Below are 21,912 nucleotides of genomic sequence, written 5' to 3' on the forward strand. Positions count from 1 at the left end.
AAAAGCAAAAACAACGATACGAGATCAAGAAAATGTTGGAAAACAAACGCACTCGGAGATTAGTTCAGGGATGAATCTCATCATTCTGAGGAAAAGTGCATCTTGACCTTTCTAAAGACATATGAGGTCAATTAAAATAATCCTGAGATTATTTTCATAAAAAAAAAAAAAAAATCCTAATTCTTTGAAAAACAGATTCTGACAATGAACTTTTTGCATTTCTCCCAATTCTGATATTCATCTCAGAAATGTGACTGTTTTCCCTCAGAAAAAAAAAAAAAATGACTGCATTGTTGATACACCTAAAATTGCATTGGAACTTTGCGGTACATTCTCCCTTATTTGCATAAATACAATTTCTCGCTGCGAGCGTGGTAACAGGTGATTACATTAAAATGTTTTTTTTTGGTGAAAAAGTTTCCAGAACACTTGTTTGTTTGTTATTAACCCCTAATCCTTTTCTAAAAATATCAATACATGTTTTATACATATTTCTTATCCCACTTAGTATTAGTGGGATGAATGAGGCAATATTTTTTTAATACCACAGGACATCTCAGCATGAAAATGAAGCAGACTACAACAAAACAGATTACCCCCCCCAAAAAAAAAAAAAACGTGGTTGAAAAGTTGCACCGAAATATTGAAAAATAAATAAATCCGAGTTTGATTTCCAATGTGTTTTATTCATACCCAAATGCAAATACCTCAAAGGTCTTTCAGCCCCAGAAAGAAGCAGCAAGATACAATGATCCGAAGCATCATTTTCAAAAATCAAGCTGAAGCAAAATTCTGTATTGCAGTTCTGTGTCCTATTTCCAAAAATTGCTAAAAGGTCAAAATAAATCCAAATTACACATCATCGCTAAATGCTTCAGACTGGGACACGGCCTTAGAAGGGAGCAGAGCTTTCATTGGAGGAGATTCTTCTAAGTAAGTAGAGAGGATTCTGGGGAGGTGGGAGGAGGGGGGGGATATATTTCACAAAACAGATGTGACAGTTTGGCAAATCCTTCAGTGTAGCCCCCGCAGCAGGGAAGCATGTTTCACACACCTGCACAGAATTCCTCCACTCCGGGAGCTTAAATAAACTGTTGTCAACTTTTTATCCCCCCCCAGTTTGCCACGGGGAAGCCTAATTTAGTTTAAAATCTTTGTTCCCCCTGCAAAAAAAAAAACAACAAAAAAAACACTCCCTCGACATCTCTATAGAATATCTAATGTCTGATCTAATTGTCTTTTGTCCGGGAAAAGAAAACCGTTTCTTTTCTAGTAGTCAAAAAAAACAAAAGCTAAACAATTTCACTATTGGTCGTGTTGGCCTCATTTCTACAGATTTGGTTTTCTGATCGGGTTCCATAAGGCCACTGAGGTTTTTAAGCTTTTAGCAGAAACATGAAGTCCCTATCTGCTGCGGCGTCCAGTCCTTCTCTCCCCGCCGCGCCGCCGTCTCACTGGAACGCTACGCCACGGCGTCTTGCGCCTCGGGGTTGACCTGGGCGGCGACGCCGGCCGGCCTGACGTTGAGGTGGACGTCGTACTGCTGGTCCAGGCCCAAGTAGCTGTCGCTCATCAGGTACAGCGTGTAGATGCACCTGGAAGCACGTCCAGAGATTAGCACCACCGGACTCGGGAGCTACCGGAGCTCTCTGAAAGGTTATTATTAAACTGTTCTCTGACCAATAACATTATCTTAAATGGTTGGTGATCTAATTTTGAAGTGCAAGTCCAGAATATGATCAATTTGCTTCATAAGGCACAAAGATGATAGATAACCCAGTTTAAGAACCCCAAATTGTTGCTTCTCATGCAACCTTGTTTTCAGCGTCGGAGAAGCCAAACTAGAAAGAGCTGCGGTGAATTTTCCTTAATGCGTGTACTGCATATACCACCTGGTTCTGGGCAGATCCCACAGTGTGTCACCTCTTCTGGAACAACAAAACACAGAATCCGTGCCGAAGAAACTTCCCTTTTGGATGCTTACCATCAACTTTGAAGTCAACAAAACAGAATTCCACCAAGAATTCCAAAAAGAACATATTTTTGGCACAATATTTGTTCCACCGATCTGGATCGTGATCTATACAGTATGTCACTCAAACGGGACCCGTTATTTCATGAGGCGGTATTGTACATTTTTTTTAATGATTTTGATTGACTTAACCTAATGTCAATCTTGGAATCTGGTATTTCCCTCTGTTTATTGTTTTATTTTTTGGCTGCTTCTTCCAGATTTCTGGCAACGTTGGCAGCTTACCCACGTTCTAGCAACCTGGTATGCAGCTCCAATATGAAGTGACCTCATTTGACGAAATTCCAATTTGGACGTGACATTCTGTTCACAATAAGACAGAAAAATCAAACAAAAACCAAACTAAACTGCTTATTATGGCTTAATCTGAACGAAATAATAATTAATAATTAATCCTTACGACAACAACTGCTTGTGTTATTAACTGGATCCGATTTTAAGGTGCTCAGCTGATCCAAATATGATAAGTGAGTGATTGTGCATCCCGCATAATTTCTTCTTCTGGAGTTTTAAATCTACATATACTATGTGGAATGCAGCAAAAAAAGTCACTGATCCTCATTTTAAGAAATGTAATTTAAACTCATGTTAAAAAATACTTTATGCATACTTTGGATCTATGTTGGATCTTTGTATGTTCAGGGGTCCATTTGCTCAGATTTTTATTACTTTTAACCTTCTTGCCGTTTTCTTGTGCTAAAAGTATCTGAAACACGGCAACCGCAGTACGCTCAGACATGGTCGAGGTCTTAGAACCGGGACGTTCCAGACGTCTTGTTGTTCGAGTCTGATCACCATAGATGTGCACTTGGAGCAGAAATGACTGAAAAACTGTCGTAAATTTCCCGGAAGTAGAAGAACGTTTAGTAGAAGAACGTGATTTCATTAGTTCCAGGAGCGGTGGGTTTGTGACGTCATTATCCAAAGTTATATAAGTCCAAGCTTTGTCTCTCGGAAGTCATTCGCATCCAGCCACTTGCACCCTGTGGACTGCATAGTGTTTGCTCCGCGTAGACAGACAACCCGAGCCGATGCTGCGTTTAATGGAAACGCGGAAAATTGTAACTCATGCTGCATTTTACAAAACCCCGAAAACCTATCATCGGTCACAGAAGGCGTTTTTCGCACTGCAGGAAGTTCTAAGAATCTCTGGGGGAACCGTCTCTTTCTTTTGTGGCCACATTGCATAATCCAGGAATGATCGTAATTGTTAAAACTCTGTTCTTGAGGGACATTTAAACTGAACGAAACAAGAGGAACATTCAGTGACGTAAGTGCAGGGTAATTGGTCCAACACATGACCATGAGAAATGCTCTTGTGAAAAAAACACCTGAAAAACAAGATATTTAATTTAAAGTAAACATGTCACTATTTATACACAATTTATTTCCAAAACATTAAATTGACATAGCGTATCTCGGCCCTGACCTCGCAGTGGAGACGGCAACTCGGAGCAACCCTTGATCACGACAGGTTTTCCTCAGTGCGACCCGACTATGTCCCACCGCTGTGGTCATGGACCAACCCACAGCAAGGGGAGATGGCCTGATAGCCGTTATAGCCTTGTGCAGACCTCGTATCACAGACTGGATAACTGATGCTGAGATGTCATACATCAGCCAGTAGAGTCATACTACCGCAAGCGTCACAGTGGGAACGACAAACCCGGCTTTACAGCCACAAGCAAACGGCTGATTTTTGTAACTTGTGCCGCGTTTCGCAGAACCCAGAGAACTGTAAAACATACCTAAAACGACTAAACTGGAGCCATGTATTGCTGCCTGTAGCTATAATTTTGAATTATTATTCAAACTTTTATTATTATTAATCAAAAATACAATAATACAACTACTACTTATAAGAATAATAATAATAATAATAACAATAATTAAAAAATTATAGCTATATACATTTTTCTAAGAATTTAAGCATGATCTGGCACCAAGGAAACCTCACTTACCAGACTTTGTGTGTGTGTGTGTGTGTGTATGTGTGTGTGTGTGTGTGTGTGCGTGCGTGCGTGAGTGAGTGTGTCTGTGTGTGAATGTTTTCTGTATCACTTCAAAACCTGGCTGCTTACTTTCCGGTCCTCTCCGGCGTGTAGAAGGCCAGGGAGACGGTGCTTTGGTTGCGGACGAATCCGATGCGCTTGACGGCGAGCAGCTCCCTGCGCTCCACCTCACCCAGCACCAGGAACCAGCCCTCGTCCTTGGCCTTGGGGAACCGTGGCGCCTGGGCCCTTCTGTCCTGCTTCCTCTGGAGGACACAATAACACATCCAAAATAGTACATCCAAAATTGTTTGAACAGGTGACACTACGGGGGAACCAAGCAGGGAAATATATTACACAGTACTGTTCTATTTCTTCATTGACTTTAGGACAATTAGTCAGAAGAAGCTTCTACTTAAATAAACGATCCATAACTCCCTCATTTCTGGCGTGTGATGAGCAACGGCTCCTTTTATACCTTCTTCTTTTGGACCTACACTCATATAACCAACCATGTATCCCATAGTGTATTTGAGTCGCTTACAGTTGAATCTCGACTGCAGCTAAATTCCCATTGAGATCCATTGAAATTCTAAGACGAGGTTTTTTTTATGTTCGGAAGAGGACATGGGGCAGTAAGATATTGAAAGTCTGGTGATGTTGATGGGTCAGAGGCTCCAACATTCGCTTCATTTCAAAATACAAAATATATTAAACCAAATAATTAAAATAGTGCTTAATTTGAACGAGCGTTTTCGTTATCCCTAACTGCCAAGAAATTCTGTTGAAGTCCGACATATTAAAACCTCTCCGGTCACAATGTCCGATGAAAATAATTCCTTCCAAGCACAATTTGAACTAGTGCTGGGTGGATCATTGTGATCAAAAAATCTGCAGATCTGTTCATTTTCTCGCTCGGCAAGTTGCAACGGGAAGCCAATCAGTTTCGACGATCTAAAGCTGATCTGAAAGCTTCACCTCTGACCAATCGTGTCAGAGGTGGTAAGCCCCGCCCCCTCCCTCGTGGACAGGTTGTGCTTTATTAACACAGTAGACACACACACGGAGCGGAGACAGAGCCGCAGCGTCCAGAAGAGAAACAGAAAGATGATGTTTCGTTGACAACAGGGACACATACATCCACAGTTTGGCGTTTTTTGGATATTTGAGTTCTCATCCAAAGCAGACGGTAAATATTCACTGTGTAAAATATGTCGACTGGACGTCCCTATGTGGACGGACAGCAGTACAAACTGTATTACTTATTTAGACCTACTTGTCATATTTATTTTGCTTTTGATTTGATCAAAAATTTATTTTTGTGAAATGTTAATTAAAACAGCTGCACTTGTTACTTGTTCACGAACGGAAATTATTTGATGTCAAGGATTAATATTCGTAATATTTATTTATTTATTTTTTTAAATGGCGTTTACTGACAGGACTTATTTTATTTTGAATATTCAATGAAAAAATATGATACATCTACATGCCTTGCCATGTCATGCCTCTATATAACCTGCTTACACATTGACCGGCACCACTTTTTTCGATTGGAAACTCTGATTTGAACAAAATAGTGATCCAGTATCCACATACTTTGAGGTCCACTGAAAAAAGGGGACTATGCATGAAAAGGGTTGTTATTAAAAAATTATGCAACCTTTATTCATGTAAATACTCTCAAATTGAAATAGACAATCTGTACTTTAAGCTCATATTCATTCGATTTTATTGTTGATTTAAACATTGAAAGCACGGAACCAAAACAACAGAAAATGTGTCACTGTCCCAGATGTGCCCTGGCGCGTAGCTTCTGTGCGGCGTTTTTTTCCCCTGTTCGCGCACATCCAAAGTTTTCTCACTACGCCGGCATGCGGCTGTCGTGGAGAACGTTGAGGCGTTTGAGATCGTTCCAGTTCGCCGCGAGGAGATAACGCATATCGCATAAAAGGTTTGGGGCATAAAAGCTCCTCACGTTGGCGCGTCTCGACTCCGCGTCCACTCATGTCCGTGCGCCCGTCCACACAGAAAGCATAACCGACCCCGAACTCACCCTCTGCTGTCCCAGGTTGATGCGTCTCAGAGAGACCTGCAGGACGTACTCCTGGTCGGCGCGCACGTCCAGCCAGCGGCGCTCGTCCCTGAGGCCGCCCCCGCCCCCGCCCCCGCCCCCCGCGGCGGGCAGCCTGCGCTCGCTTTCCTCCCGGCTGTCCTCCCATGAGCCCTTCACGCTCATATGGACCTCCACCACCGGGAGATGACTGAGGAATGCCCAGGCCTGGAGAGAGGGGCGGAGGGAGGGGGGGATAGGTGCACGTGAGGGGTGATGGATGGAGGGAGGAAGAGAAGAGAAGAGAGGAAGATGAGAGGGGAGCCTTGGTCAGAAGGATTAAAGGGGTCTGTATATATAAGAGAGGGAGTGTGCAAAGTAACAGCGAAAGGGAAAATGTACAGTTGATAGAGATATAGAAAAAGAGATGGAGGGGGATTTGGGCTGAGTGGGACCCCCGCATAAGATGGACAGGGATCTATCAGCTAAGTCTCTCCTGTTTGATAAAAGCTTGATTCCCTCAAACAGACATTACACTCTGGTCTAAGGCCTCTTAAGGCTTTTTTTCCACGGCAAATTTAACATCTGATTCCAATGGCGAGGGCAAACCGAAACCCAAAGCACAAAAAAGCAGCGAAGGGGGGAGCAGATAAGATAGGACAGTGAGTGAGAGACGAGGGAGAGCGTGTGTGGTTGTGTGTGTGTGTGTGTGTGTGTGTGTGTGTGTGTGTGTGCGCAGGAGAGAAAAGCCTTCCTGATTCACCCAGCAAAAGCTATTTATGTGAGGATTACGCTCTCTGAGTGAATCAGACGGGAACACTGCTGCACATCTAATTATTTAATTAGAGGGTCCGAAGCGCCGCGGGTGGGGGGGGCAGTGTTTAAAAAAAGGTGGGGGTGTTAGAAAGCAGGAGAAGGGGGGGGGGCACTGATTGGGTGAGGCCACGGGGGCCCTGCGACGGGGCCCGGACCCTCTCATTAGTGCCTCAATTAGCACTTAGATTGGAAGGCTGTACACCCGTTTAAAGGAGCCGTAATGGGGGATCCTGAAGTAAAGAAGCACAAAGGGGAGGGTGACGGTGTTCGATGTGTGAGTCCGCTCTGCAAATGGTCTTAGCTGTAAAAGAGTGCCACAGTGTCGCCTCGACCATAAGTTTCAATTTAATAAAAATGAGTGCCCTATTAAGAATTTTGGTCCTGACCCCCACCCCGCCCCGGGATTAATAAAGTGTTATCTCTAAAATGAGCGTTAACCCAGAACACCATGACGAGAAGAGACGACACACTTTGCATATTTTTCGGTACCTGCACGATCTGACTGGGGTGGAGCTCCTGTCCCACGATGGCGGCGAACGCGCTCTCTTTTCCCCGGCAGGCGGCCATGAGCTCAGGCAGGCCCTCGATCGGCCCCTGGAAGCCCCCGGCTCCGCCCCTCCCGCTCCGGTTTGCTGCTCTCCTGCGGGGGGGGGGGGGGGGGGGGGGGGGGGGGGGGTGTCGTGGTGGTGAAATATGTGCCTCTGACTCGGTCACGTGACTGCATATTAACAAATCCTAGTCAGAAAACTCCCCCGCTGTCCGTCGCCACGGGGACCGTGTGTCCTCCCTCATCCCTCTCTTACCATTTTTATTGAGTTTGCACAAAATTATTCTTCACCGCAGGACACATGGAAATTCATACGGCGCGTGCACGAAAAGCCTATTCCTGATAGAGTCAGTGTGTGTGTGTGTGTGTGTGTGTGTGTGTGTGTGTGTGTGTACGCGTGCCTTCCTGTGTTGGGAGGTACGCAGACAGTGACCGATGCAGCTCGGCGATGGTAATATTATTTGCAGCGTGCTTCAGTGTGGGAAATGTAGCGGCGCTAATCAGAGAACCGCAGTAGAGTATGGAAGCGCCCAGCTCCTTAAAACAACAGCCGACAACACACACTGCCGACTGTCCCGCTTGTTAATACGGTGACTCGATATAAGAGGCTCTGAAACAATGGATTTTGATGAATCCATAAATTGATTTACACTTAAATTTATTTTTAAATATCTAAATAGAACAACAACTAAGATGTGATGCTCGCCGACTGCGACGGCGGTTCACAGCCGGACGATGGGGGAGCGCCGGGTTATCTGTCTGGAAACAACGAGTAACGTCGGGAAAAAAACCGAGCTAACAGTCGTTCCTGCGGGGACGGGGTTGAGGTGAGGTGATGTTTACCTGAATAAATAGAGGTCCTGTTGTTCTATGTGCGGCAGTGTCAGCAGAGAGGAGTCGTGCAGCCACCTGCCCTGGACGATCATCTGCACCAGGTTACAGACACCCAGCGCCGTCACCAGCCAGCCCTCGTTGGCAGCGACGTCCAGCATGGCCTGGACACAGCGGACGGAAAAGAATAAATAGCTCTTTCACGACGCTTTTACGTCCCCTAGCCGGCGCCTCAAAGTCAAAGTTGCTGAAGAGTCTTAATGTGTCTTTCCACGAAGTACTTCAAAGTTGAAAATTGCCAGTACGCAAAAAACACAATTTGCTGTTACTGTGAATGTCTAACCTCAACTATGTATACATATATGCATACGGATGTCATATATGTGCGCGCTATTCTCCGGCTGTGATTTCCTGCTTACTCTCTGCGACCATGGCTTCCTTCCATTCCCTTCGGTGAGATTCAAGTTTGCCAAGCGCAGCAGCGACCCCAACAAATCTAATTAATCTGAAAGTAATTTCCTAAAAGTAACTATGACTATAAATGACCTTGAGTGCAAAGACTGGGCCCGGTGAAGTTAATCAAAATGCTAATGCAGTACAAATTAAGGGAGCGATTAACATTTCACAGTAGCTGCTTGAGCAAATTGATGATAGAATATGGCCGACGTCATTGCCATGCCGCGGCCCGACGGGGAGGGAGTTCAAGTAATGAGGTGCCGCCACAACAGTTAGTTCCTCTTAAATGTACTTACAGGACGGGCATGCACGGCTAAAGTTTGGTGAAAAAGTTTGGAAAATTTCCCAGTTCACAAAAATAAATTCCAAAGCATTTCACTTTTGAATGATATGAAGCAAAAACCTTACAAAGCAAACAGATACTCAAAAAAATGTAATACTGAAGATTCAGAGGATTCTTTTGGATCGGTCACGGTTCGTTTCTGTACATAATGAAACATTAAACTAGAAAATAAAGGGTACTGTATCCTCGATATAAATGTCTGAATCCCTCTTTTCGTTTAGGTATCAAATTTCTTTGAACAGACCTACAAGGTTCATGAGCCATACCATTTCATGAAATTGCAGCAGACAGTACTCTAATTTGTTGTTTTGCATCAAGAGAGCACCGTCGGCTGAGAACTGATTGACTGAAGTGTCAGAATTCAGATCTGATGTGGACGTGGACAGCCTTACGTTTCATCCAGTCACTCAGAGTTTGCATCTTGCAGTGGGCTGCACATTCCACCATGTCACCCAGGGGCCCACTGCACGGAGCAGAGGTTACGGTTCAGACTCGGCTTCTAATGCTGTACAGGGTCAGAACTGTTTTGGAATCTTGCAAGCAGCTACATCCCATATGCGTACGTCTTCTGAACTCAGGCGCCGGTGAAGTCAACAAGACCGCTAAATGGTGAAGTAAACATAAAGGGGGCCTATGATGCAACACTGACTTTTTCAGTGCTTGTGCACATACATGTGGCTCTCAGATGAGCCTCACACACAAACTGTGAAATAAGACAACCCAGGCAGTTTTTTGTGAGCCGTCTGTATCAGAAAACATGTCCTAAAACGAGCTGTTCAGCTTTGTTGCCCTCATATACGTCATCGCAATAATATATGTGCACCTCTTTTAAAAGAAAAACTGTCGGTGACAAAACGGCAGACGAGGGAAATGTAGGGATTTAAAAAAATATTCCATTGCTGCCGTTTGTGTGTCCAATGACTGTACGCTGCGGCGCGCAATCCGCTCCGCGTTTCTCTTAACAAAACCGTAGATGTATTCATCTGTTTATTTCATTTTATTTTCCGACGTTCCCGTAATAGAATGAAAATCCCCAAGCCCGGCTGTATCCCGCTCTGCTCCAAGCTCCGCAGTGAAAGATGGAACAAACTTTAAAATGAGACCTTGTAGATGTAATTTGAGTGAAGATTCAGCAACTGGATTGCTTATTTCTCACCTCAAATTTGTTTAGAAACAGGTTTTGGTGGAATGAGAAGGTGAAATAAGTGGAAGTTTGCCGGGTAAATAAAATGAAACCCGGAGGCCATGCTCAAACGCCATTGGCTCACAGAACCTGGAACTTGTGCTCAAACCCCAATGGCTCACAGAAAAAGCGGCCTCTGTAGGTTGGCTCCTCCCACTTAAACGGCCCGTTTTCAGACGGGGTTAGAATGCCTCGAATGCATAAAAAAATTAAAATAAAGCAGCACTATTTAACTTTTGGTATTTGGGATTTGACGCCCCCACAGTTTCTGAGTGCAATTGCACTTTCAACACAACTGTCACAATACTCGGTGACAAAGTTTTAGTAACAGTCTATGTTACAAACGCAGATATAACATACACCTAGGTTACAGCGCCCCTTGCACGGCCCTCACCGCTTCCCGGAGCCGTGGGCTGAGTGCCGGCTGATTCCACTTTGAAGGAGTGGTACGGGGGGCGGGGTGGTGGTGGCCGGATTCGCCGTCCAAACACATCCACTGTGGATCTCAAGACAGCCCTTCTGGTGCTACAGCAGTTCGCCTCCTTTTTAAGGAATTGTCTATCCTTGCTCTAGTCAGGATAGACAATCAATCGGCGGCAGCTCATATCAACAGCGGCAGGGCGGCCAGACTGTGGAACTCGGCGCAGGCCAACCTCCGCAGCCTGAGAGCACTCTACATCGCCAGAATACAGAATGTAGGGGCCGGTCCGATGTCCCGTCGGCGACCATCACAGAGCGAATGGGGCCTGCACCCAGGCATAGTTGGACAGATCTGGCGGCGTTTCAGGGGAGCGAGGGTGGACCTGTTTGCAACCAGGGAGAACACTCAGTGCCCGTTCCGGTTCTCCTTTCACCGTCAGGACGAACCACCACTGTGAGCGGAGGCTTTCGCTCACACCCCCTGGCCCCGCGGGCTATCACACGCATTTCCCTCCGATCCGTTGCATAGACCGCCTGCTAACGAGAGTAAAAGCGGAGAGAGTGTGCCTTGTTCTAGTAGCACCAGACTAGGGTTTGGTGATGTGTCAAAAATGTTCTCCCTCAGCGATCCTATGTATATGGGATGATTTTGGTTTTAAACCGGACGCAGCCGGCAAGCTGAAGGATGTATGGGAAGTAATTTGCCGTCTTTGCAAGTGCGGCACAGGACGTAGCACCGGGTCTCACCAGCCGCAGAATGGACGTTTATTTAAAATAATCGCTTAATTAGGCGTTTTAAAACTATAGCAAAGTTAAAAAACAAAAGGATCAAATTGTGTAATTATTTCGGCGAAAGCCTGTCTTGCTCTGCGTCTCTGCTCCCTGGAGAAGGAGGCGGCGGCTGCGGCTTCCCCGGGACTGGCCTGCCAGCCCCCGCTAACGGGTGTGTATGTGTCTGAGTGCGCTCTCCACTGCCGCGTTGTCGCTCCAATATCTGAACAAAACAGCGCCCGATTCTCGGTCAGCCCGTGGTGCCCTGGTATCTGAGAGGTTGAGGCTACAACATCGGGGCTTGCCAACTGCTGTGATTAATACGATACAGAGTGCCAGGGTAGCTTCTACCAACACAGCATCTACCGAAGTATGCTGGGAAGTGGAGGTCGTGTCAACGCTGGTGCGAAGGACAGAATGTCAATCCCATGCATACGCCACTGTTAATGCATCGGCTATTTCTGTCTGTCATGATGGTTTTGGTGAGAAACCGGCGTTAAGCCGTCCTCTGATTAAACGCTTCCGGCAGGGAGCAAGACGTATCTGACCCCAGTCATGCTCTTTCCCCCCGAAATGGGACCTGGCATTGGCACTCTGCTGTCTCACAGGTGAGCGCTTTGAACCAATTGACACTATCCCTTTAAAACAGCTGTCGGTCAAAACGGCACTTCTGCTTGTCCTGACATCTGCTAAATGCGTGGGGGAGCTGGCCACACAACTACAAGTACTGTGCACCCTAGCTGTTTTTTATTGAATGGCGATCTGAGTAAAGCTATATTGAAACCGAACACCGCCTTTATACCGAAGAACATCAGGAGCTCCTCTCGTTCAAGGGAAATCATGCTTGACTCTTTCTACCCGTCACCCCACGCTTACGAGGACGACAAACGTCTCATTTGCTTATATGTTATTCGTGCTCTAGATAAATATGTCCGGCTGTTGTTTCTCATTGGTTATGCGTCGGCATCGCAGCCTACACAAGTTTGCCACCTGACATCAAGGCTCATTCCACTCACGGAGTGGGCGTCACCCTACACACCACACATTTACCGGATGTGTCTGGAGGATCATTGTCCCCCAGACACCAGCGTCCAGCGTCCCCTGTTTAGCCCCTACACGGACTGCATTACGCGGAGAAGTCAGTGTGAACTGCTTAACCAAATATGCAAATGAAGATGGACAGTCCCAGCGCATACATCGCAGACCTCCCCTGTTGAGGTGAGTCACGATGCCAGTTTTAACAAGCGGGATACCACGGATTAATTGAATGCTGTTCTCACTGCTCTGTTATACCTTGGAGTTTATTATGCCTATCGGTTGGCTGGTTGTACCGGCAGAGCTATTGCCTTGTCTCTCGACAGCCGGGCGTCGACTCAACTTTGCCTTAGGCCAATAAGGACAAAGCTAGAGGGCAGAGCCTATGTGACTATATTTAGCTTGCTCTAACTCAAGTTCTACGATCATTGGCGAAGCACTCTAGCTTTTCCCGGCCCTGCTGTCTTCCTCGGGTCACTGAAGATCCCCGGGGAGCAGAACAACGGGCGCACGGCCCGTTTATAGCAGCAGGTCACAGCTGATAGGCTGATGGGTACATTCAACGCGCCCGGGGAGCCAATAAGGACGAAGCTAGAGGGCTTTGCCTATGATCGTAGAACTTGAGTTAGAGCAAGCTAACTATCATACTCCATACATTTTACACCTGCTTCGTGAGTCAGTGTTGACCTGCAGTTAACAGCTTAGAAATGGCTCTCAACAACATCTGGCAGATTAAGATGAAGAGGTTGATATTATGGAATAGTAAAATCATCAGAGAACACTGAACAACCATCATGTTTTTCATGTTCAACTTTATGAGGAGTGCAAAATCAAGACAGGAAAATGTATAACGGATATTCAAAAGACTGTAAATCACTTTGAGCCTCTGTCAGGGAGAAGGGTTGAGGTCCTCACACATTCAAACTAAAGGCTCCCTAAACAGCTTTTGTGGCGTGACGTTGTTCGGCGACAAATAACGGCTACGAGCCAACAGCGCAATTGAAGCTCCCTTTGGAAAGATAAAGTTGTTCTATTCTCGTCGATTCTATACTAGAACTAACAAAAAAAAAAAAAAGAGTATGTCCAGCAATTCTCCAGCCCCCTGCCACCACAGGACACCAGTGAACCTACCACAACTGTAGCTCCCCACACACAAAGCACAGATAATTAGAAACGCATGTGTGCGCACACACACACACACGCACGCACGCACGCACGCACGCACGCAAGCGCACACACACACACACACACACACACACACACACACACACACACACACACACACACACACACACACACACACACACACACACACACACACACACACACACACACACACAGTTTTGGACAATGACTTACAGATTTTCAGATGTAGTCTTCACCACCCACAGGAGGCCCAGTAAAGATGAGTAATTGATAACTCAGACAATATGTACACCACATCTTCGCGATTCTCCTCGCCGGACAGAATCGTTTTGGCTTTAACGACGACAACAATCAGACTTCACTGTTGTGAAGATGTTGGAGAGAAGGTTCCTTGTGGAAAACCGCCGACCGTTGTGCCCTTTAACAGGTCAACAAACACCAAAAACCTCTCCACATCTCTTCCATACCGAGAGTCTACAGTTCTCCGTCATCTATTGAGTTTGATCTTTCTTCATTGTAGTTTGGAAACACTGAAATGTTTATTCCAATGTATTGGATGAGGCTTTACTGAAATTTTCATTCATGGGTGATTGTATACGTATATATTTCAGAACACAACCAATCCAATCTTGAATTACCGTCACTGTCATATATATATATATATTTTTTATCATCGCAGGGCCCTTCCCCTCTCGCTGCGTGGGTTTTTGTCTTCATAAGTTGGTGTTTGAGACAACATACCAAAATGTCTGCAGTGATACGGTGCTATGGTGAGGTCTGTGCGGTTCTCCTGTGTTTTTTTCTGTGGCCCAGCTAAGCTGTCTCCCTTATGTCTCTCAGATGTTATGCCTGTTCATTCTCTTTTGGTCTTCCTCTCTCTCTCTCTCTCGCCCTCTCTTTTTCCTTCATTCTAGATTTATGAGGCAGTACTTTTTCGCAGTGCACATCAAAAAAAATTTACATTTTACGACGCATGATTCCTTCGTAGCTAAAAAAGCAAGGAGCTCTAAAGATATATATTTTCCTCTGGAAAACATTTGTCTGTGTGACACCACATTTCAACATCTTAAATATCTGCAACATTAAATTTGAGTTAAGACAAATGTTCTGAATTTAATACACTAGGACAGTGATGTTCAACCTCCTAATCTCATATCAAGTATCTTGAATTTGATATGAGGACAGCTTTTGATGAGATTTTTTATCTCTGGGACTCCAATCTGAGTAGAATTTTATTATTAGATAATATATATATGATATGATAATATATATATATGATATAATAATATATATATATGATATAATAGCCCTAAATGCCATAACTGTTTATACTATAGTTATGGAGATAATAGAGACTGAAGTGAAACAATGATCAAAACAGTCATTATTGTAAATTCTATAACATCTGCTAATGGTCTAATGTCTTGTAAATGAAATAATGGTGAAATGTAACTATTCATCACGCTGGACCTGTAACCTTTTGGAGGACCCCAGGGGTCCCAGGTCCTATGTTGAGAACTACTGCACTAGAAAACAAAACAAATCTTGCAATAGTTCTTTGCTAGCACATCTTGGAAAATGTCTCCTGATGTAGTAGTGACAATGATGCAGGACTCACTACATGGAGTTTTGCCGGCTTTGGGTAAGGCTGACGTTCAGGATGACAGCAAACTCGTCCCACATGTGGGAAAGAGCTCAGCGCTGGACTTCCAGGGCAGAGCCGGCGTTGTGATCTATATTCAAGCTGTTCCTTCGGATGACCACAAATACAGCAGAGCAAGTGCACTGCTGTGATTTAGTACAAAAAGGCAGAGTTTCCCCTTCAGACTGTGGTGTGTAACGGTACACCCCCGTATCAGGTTTTGTGCTCTGCCGGTACCTGCTCCCTCGCCAGGGATGAGTTTCCCTGCCACTGGAACCCACCTGACAGATGCGTATGGCGTTGTCCAGCACTGTCTTGGTGTCTGTGCCGTAGTCGCTGCAGGGCAGCGTGGCGTGACTGAAGTGGGCCTGAAGCAGCAGGTGGGTCTTGGTGTGGGCGCTGTCGTACGAGTGCGGGCTGACAGGCAGGGGGAGCTGCTGAGCCAGCTGGCTGTTCAGCTGGTCCTCGTTGTGTCGGACGGGCAGCTCTGAGTACTCCTCTGCATCCTGGGAGGGATTAAAAGTTTTAAATACAAAAAGGCGCATCTTCGTTGCCACACTCTCTGCTGCCTCGACAAAAGGGATTATTTCTTTGCCTGCTAATTGTTGTTACATATTTTCCTTGAACTCAAAAATACTTCCTTGCTTACTCCATTCTGGGTAGAGCGGGAAAAATTGCTTTAGTTTCTCAGAATTATTTTCCCAATCAGGTTAGAATTCAGCGCTTGTGCTGAATGAAGCAAATTCTGCTCCTGGTTCACCAACAACAGAGATGCATTACGTCATGGGATGGTAAAACAAATGATGATGGTCTATCAATCCCGTCGCATCGGGGCCGTGCGATTGGCCCCGTTTTGCGGTTGTTAGATAGAGAGATGCACGGACACGCATGTCTGCACTCCTCTAATTCACTCCAGTTCAACTTCCGCTAATGTAGTCCCATCAACAGGCGCCAATGGAGGCATTTGTCACAGCCTTCCCCTGCCGCGGACCGTTGGGGCTCCATCCATCACAGACTTGGAGGCAGTGTTTCAAAAGCCGGGAATTGAGAACGGCGTGGAATAAATGGGGAGGGAGGGGTTGAGGCGTAAGGCTGGATGGGTGGGGGCGAGGCGGAGCGGATGGGGGGGGGGGGGGGTTAGGCGGGATGGGGAACAGGAGTCATCACCGAATGATTGATCTTCTGGCGCTGTTGCGTCTGCATACGGATGCGCTGGCGATAAAGACTATAGATCTTTAGATGGAGATCACAACCAACAACTTCCCATATGCACCCCAGCCCCCGCCCCCCGCTAGTGGCTTTAGCAGATTTGGGGGAGGGGGCAGGGGGCATCAAGCAAAGGAGAGAAACAGAAGATGGAGAGAGCGATGATGGGTGGACTAGACAGTGTGCATCTATGGGGATGAGAGAGAGAGAGAAAGAGAGAGAGAGAGAGAGAGAGAGAGAGAGAGAGCGAGAGAGGCCATCTCAGAAGAGGTAGCACAGAGAGACATGGGGAGGACAGGGTGGAAGACACGCAGGGCGAGGGTCACGTTGCAGCAATTAGAGGCAGAAATAAGGGAGAATGAAAGTGTTTTGTACCTGATGGGGGAGGGGTGTGAAGGAGGTGGGGGTCTATCTGTGGCTTATTATACAGCATACTGGTGGTGGCGGGGGTTGGGGGTTGGTTCGGATCCAAGTTTACATGAGCAAAAGAAGGCATCAGCCCTACATTCAAGTCCAAGTTACACATCTGAAACCAACGCTGGCTTTCATTTCTAGTTTCTATAACCAATATTTTCTCAATAAGCCATGTTTATAAAAACAATGCACATACAATGCAATTTTTTTGTAAAAAAAAAAAAATAATAAATAAAAAAAACACATTTCACAGCCCTATTTTTTTCACAGCTATTCTGCATCTAGGATCTCGGGATCAAATCTATTTTAATTTAGATTTGAAAATATGCTTGACATGAGATGTAAATGTACATTTTTTTCATGAACGCTCAGCAGCTGACCGGTGGTGACGGAGAGAACATTTTCTCATCTCCGTTGCTCAACCTTTTGTATTTTTGTGAATGTCACACTGGTTGCTGGTGACAGCATGATGAGGAACCCATAAGGTCAATCAGCAATGTCAAGACTATAAATGGAAGATCGTTAATGAGGCTGAGGTGCTAATTTGAGACGAGTGGGGGGATGTGCGTTTCCTTATGTGGTCTCTATTGAGTGGAGTCCTCAAACGCAGGGGATGAAAGGAAAAAGCTCACCGGGGGTTCCGGGGGGGGGTACATTCCGTAATTATGTGTGCCTGTGCGTGTTTTAAGCTGTATCTGCTGGTGATGCGACCCGCACCGTCAGGATGGAGAGGATCTCTTGGATGGACAGCTCGGCCCTCAGCCGCTCTTTAAAGGTGCGGATGGTCTGGTGCTTCAGGTAGTAGTAGGAGCCGATGCGTCCGTACGTCAGCGGCTCGATGGCCCGCTCGTCCTGCGGGGGAAACGACAGGAGCGATGCTGAGGACTCACAACAGGCTATATAAAAGGACACCACCTGTATATATCACAATATTCAGTTAGAATTACAAAGTGTCATGTAAAAGAATCCAATTGAGGTCTGTGTCATTGCAATACATGGTCAGAAGAGTATAACATTGGACCCAATCTCTACATTTTCAAATCAACCTATTCTATTACTTCTGATATTATTTCTGCAACAACATTTTAGGTCATATCGTCAAATCATATCAATGTAGACTACAAATATAAATCTATAAACTATCACAATATAACACAATTGTTAAAACACAATAAAACAATATTGACTTGTCTCCAGCCTTACATACAGCCCTGAAAATACACACACACACACACACACACACACACACACACACACACACACACACACACACACACACACACACACACACACACACACACACACACACACACACACACACACACACACACACACACCTCTTGTATCACCAAGCAGTAGGAGCTCTCAAGGTCCCGCAGGCTCTTCTCCACCAGTTTGGACAGATACCTGTTGATGGACTCGTGGCTGGTGTCTTCCAGACTGTAGTAGCTGGAAAACACAAGCACAGAGCATGAGGAAGCAGAAGGAGACAAAACGCATAAACGGCCATGTGAGTTTATTTACAGCTCACATGGAAGCACTTTTTATCATTTAATGGGAAGAACTCACAATGCATTGAATAATGCAGACAGGTCAGGTAAAAGGGCTGGGACTCATCTATCTGTTTATGTTTTAGGCTCGATGTGGGTGCAACCCCACAGACACTGTATCCCTGAAGAACAAAAGCCATAACTGCAGGGGGAAAACAACCAGCCCCCTTATCGCTAAATGATTCCCAGGTTCATCCATTATTGGCTGAAATACGACAACCAGTGGCCAAAATGGGTTCCATGCATAGCTGCACAGGGCTAACAGTTTCCACATGAGGCGAGGAACGCAGATTGCTTGTCTAACCATTAGCGTTTAACAACACGCAATGGAAGTGTGCGAATGTGTTTGTGAAAACACCAGATGAGGGAGAAAAACACGGCAGGGAATGGTGCATGTTCCGCAGAGATCCGCCGTCTCTTTGGTGTCAGTGATGCATAGCCCTGGTTATCAAGGAACTTATTCAGCCCTCTGTGACCTGCTTGATCAGCTGCCTCATTATTTTACTGGCCGTTACCGTAATGTCGGGCTCCATAGTGCCATTAAAGCATTTGCTGAAATCCTATTATATACAGTAGAGACAAAATGTTTTGACGCAGCAATATGATTTATGCTGTATCTGTGATGAGTATAGTGTGAAATTACATTGTGAAAATTCACGGTTAATTTGTGAATTATCTCTTACAATAATAATAATATTAACAAATCTACTTTTTTTTCTGATTCAGGTTCTACCAAGAAGACGGAAGGCATTATTTTGTTTTTTTTCTCTGGTATTGTTAAGTGTCAATTAATTACTACTTCACGCAGTACAAAAAACCCCCCCTCAAAAAAGACACAAAAAAAAAAACAAGGGGAGGAAGGGAGCAGAGCCTTAAGAAGTCTTAGAAGGCAAGAAGGGAATCTCAGGGCTGAACACCATTTGGGTTCAGTGGTGGATGGGCTATTTTATCATATGGTGATTTTACAGTCATGCAAACCGAGGACCTTGGTTCACAGATCGGCGGCTCTGACAAATAGGCCACTCGTCATTTTACATTAACACACAAATGCCATCCCAGGGATGATCTCTCAAATCCTTTATGTCACCGTTTGGATGAGCAGCGGGGTTTCAGCAGATCCCTCCCACCCGCCCTCCCAGTTGGAGAAGAAGGGTAAGGAAAGCAGGCAGTTGAACTGGGGCGTTGGCCATATTTAATGTGCGTTTAATGTTAAGTATTTCCTTCATTATCATCACTCCACACAGTGACAGTGCACAGTTTTCAGGGGCGAGCGCGTTTATTACCCAACAAATTTCACAGCTCTTTTTTTACGGGACCCCGTTTCCCTTTTCTGGTCGCCGAGGCCTGTCTGATTAAGTTGTAGCCATTAGCATCATCACCATTAGGCCTGAGATGGAACCGGGACTCTTCTCCCGCGACATTTACGACACCCATGGGGCCATCTTTGTGTGCGTGACAGTGTGTGTGAGACTGGGTCTGTTTGTATGTGAGAATGATTACGTGCATATGGGTGTGTGTATGTCCATGTTCTCGGGGCTTGTGTGTGTGTTTGTGTGCACAGGCAGGTGCAGCGATTCACTGCTGGTAAGGGACACACACAGACACACACACACACACACACACACACACACACACACACACACACACACACACACACACACACAGCGCAGATAAGCATTATAAATATATAACCCAGCTGCCTGGCGACGGTGTGTAGATGGGTGGTGGACAGGTAGAGTGTATGAGCTGCCGTCGCTAAAAGGAACCAGAGGAACAGCTGGGCAAGATCAAATGAGGTTAAAAAAAAAAGCCACAGAGAAAATGAAAAATAAAGGTTGTCGCGTAATTAAGAACTGAGGACGTAAGGCTCTAAGCTCTGCTAAGTGGCGCTGCTGTGGGGCTAAAACAGCCGCTGCTGTTGCACAGAAGAGCTGGTCGGCTCCAGTCAAGGTCTGAACGGTAAATATGGGCTGACAGCCGTGTAAATGCCAGTATGCTGGAATGTTCTGGACTGGGCTCCGTCTACACAGAGCAGATGTTGGCCGCTCTCCCTGATTCGGGCTGCAGTCGTTTCGGCTTGGCCTGAACTACAGTTCTCTATTATTTATTTATTTATTTATTTATTTATGTATTTATTTATTTATTTTTTGCAACGGTGGGGATCGGCTCGGCCCCATCCCTAACCTGGGGTTCATGACGAGCCGCCTGAAGAAGTAGGTCCAGGTGAGGTAGTCCATGGCGTCCTGCTTGGAGGTGACGGTCCCCGCGGCGATCTCGGCGTTCAAGTGGTCTGCCAGCACACTCAGGAGGCTGGGGACACAAGCAGCGAGGGGCGTGAGTCACAAGACGAGGCTGAGCAAGGCAGTAAACAATAACAAACCGACGCTGCGCAAATAAATCCTGGGGGACAATGTGGTAAGCAATGAAAATAACCGCTTCTCCTTTGGTGGGATCTCAGAGTTGCAGAGGCTCAAAAGTCTACGAACGGCACCACAAAGATAGTTTCTGAATTTCACCTGGACTCGACGGGGAAAGGTTCGTAGAGGAATTTCTTGTAGAAGTCTTTCTTGATATCGTGGACCAGGATGACCGCCTTGCCCTGGTCATCAAACTGAGGCCTGCCAGCTCGGCCCATCATCTGAAGGACATCTGGAGGCCAGGACAGACAAATGGCAGAGGGATGAACCGACGCTAAGCGTACTCAGGAGGGAGGACATACCGGAACTAAACATTTACAGCATGTGAAATCGAAATGAAAAGCTACACGCCGTTGGAATCCACGGCTCCACTCCATTGGGTTCTCGCGGGGGGAATCTTACCTAGACAATTAGCGAGTGAGGCTTGGAACCACGCATTATCTAACACTGCATTTCGGGATAATTTGCCAGAATGTAATGCATTTGACCTTTATGATGTAATAACACCCTCATTTTGTGATCAAGATCTTTAACGCTGTACATCATTTTGTAATAATCCATGACATAATGTGTGAGTTTTTCTATCTGTGTGAGGCGTCTAATGAATTTTTTACTGTACCAAATGTGCTTTTATAAATTAAGACAACAATTTTTCTGTTGTGAATACATATTTGTCATAAAAAGTTGCACCCCCCTCAATTAACACCACATGAAGTAATAGCCTGTTTCAAAACGGCAAAGCTTATCAGGTATTGAGTTCAAGATGTTGATTGCCGTACTGTTATTACATAATAACGGTCAAATTGATCACATTTTGGCAAGTTATTACAAAGTGTGGTGTCGTCACAAAATGCGTTGTCACAAGCCTCAAAGACAAAATGGAGAAGGAGATTCGAGGAGTTTGACTGGATACCCGTGATGGGGTAGTCCACGTAGCGCCGGGTCTTCCCGTCGTAGAACTCGGTTCCCTTCACGATCACCAGGTGAGCGGGGAAGTTGACGCCCCAGGCCAGCGTGCTGGTGGCGATCAGCACCTGCAACCAGGAAAACGGAGACAGA

General features: G+C 45.7%; 1 protein-coding gene across 1 annotated transcript in view; it reads right to left on the bottom strand.

Annotated features, from left to right (window-relative positions):
- Positions 1 to 695: 695 nt before the first annotated feature.
- ascc3 (activating signal cointegrator 1 complex subunit 3) overlaps positions 696 to 21,912 on the bottom strand; it is a 126,055-nt gene continuing 104,838 nt past the window's right edge. Inside the window, exons 32-42 of the mRNA XM_080005073.1 lie at positions 21,767 to 21,887; positions 20,953 to 21,085; positions 20,621 to 20,746; positions 18,224 to 18,335; positions 17,604 to 17,738; positions 15,548 to 15,772; positions 8,283 to 8,434; positions 7,382 to 7,532; positions 6,080 to 6,304; positions 4,114 to 4,289; positions 696 to 1,595 (exon numbers count right to left, since the gene is read on the bottom strand). Of these exons, the coding sequence (XP_079861199.1) occupies positions 1,463 to 1,595; positions 4,114 to 4,289; positions 6,080 to 6,304; positions 7,382 to 7,532; positions 8,283 to 8,434; positions 15,548 to 15,772; positions 17,604 to 17,738; positions 18,224 to 18,335; positions 20,621 to 20,746; positions 20,953 to 21,085; positions 21,767 to 21,887 (1,689 nt within the window). The 3' untranslated portion in view covers positions 696 to 1,462. The remainder of the gene's footprint in view (positions 1,596 to 4,113; positions 4,290 to 6,079; positions 6,305 to 7,381; positions 7,533 to 8,282; positions 8,435 to 15,547; positions 15,773 to 17,603; positions 17,739 to 18,223; positions 18,336 to 20,620; positions 20,747 to 20,952; positions 21,086 to 21,766; positions 21,888 to 21,912) is intronic.

This window comes from Zeus faber (assembly GCF_960531495.2).
Source record: "Zeus faber genome assembly, chromosome: 8".
In the NCBI taxonomy this organism is placed as follows: Eukaryota; Metazoa; Chordata; class Actinopteri; order Zeiformes; family Zeidae; genus Zeus; species Zeus faber.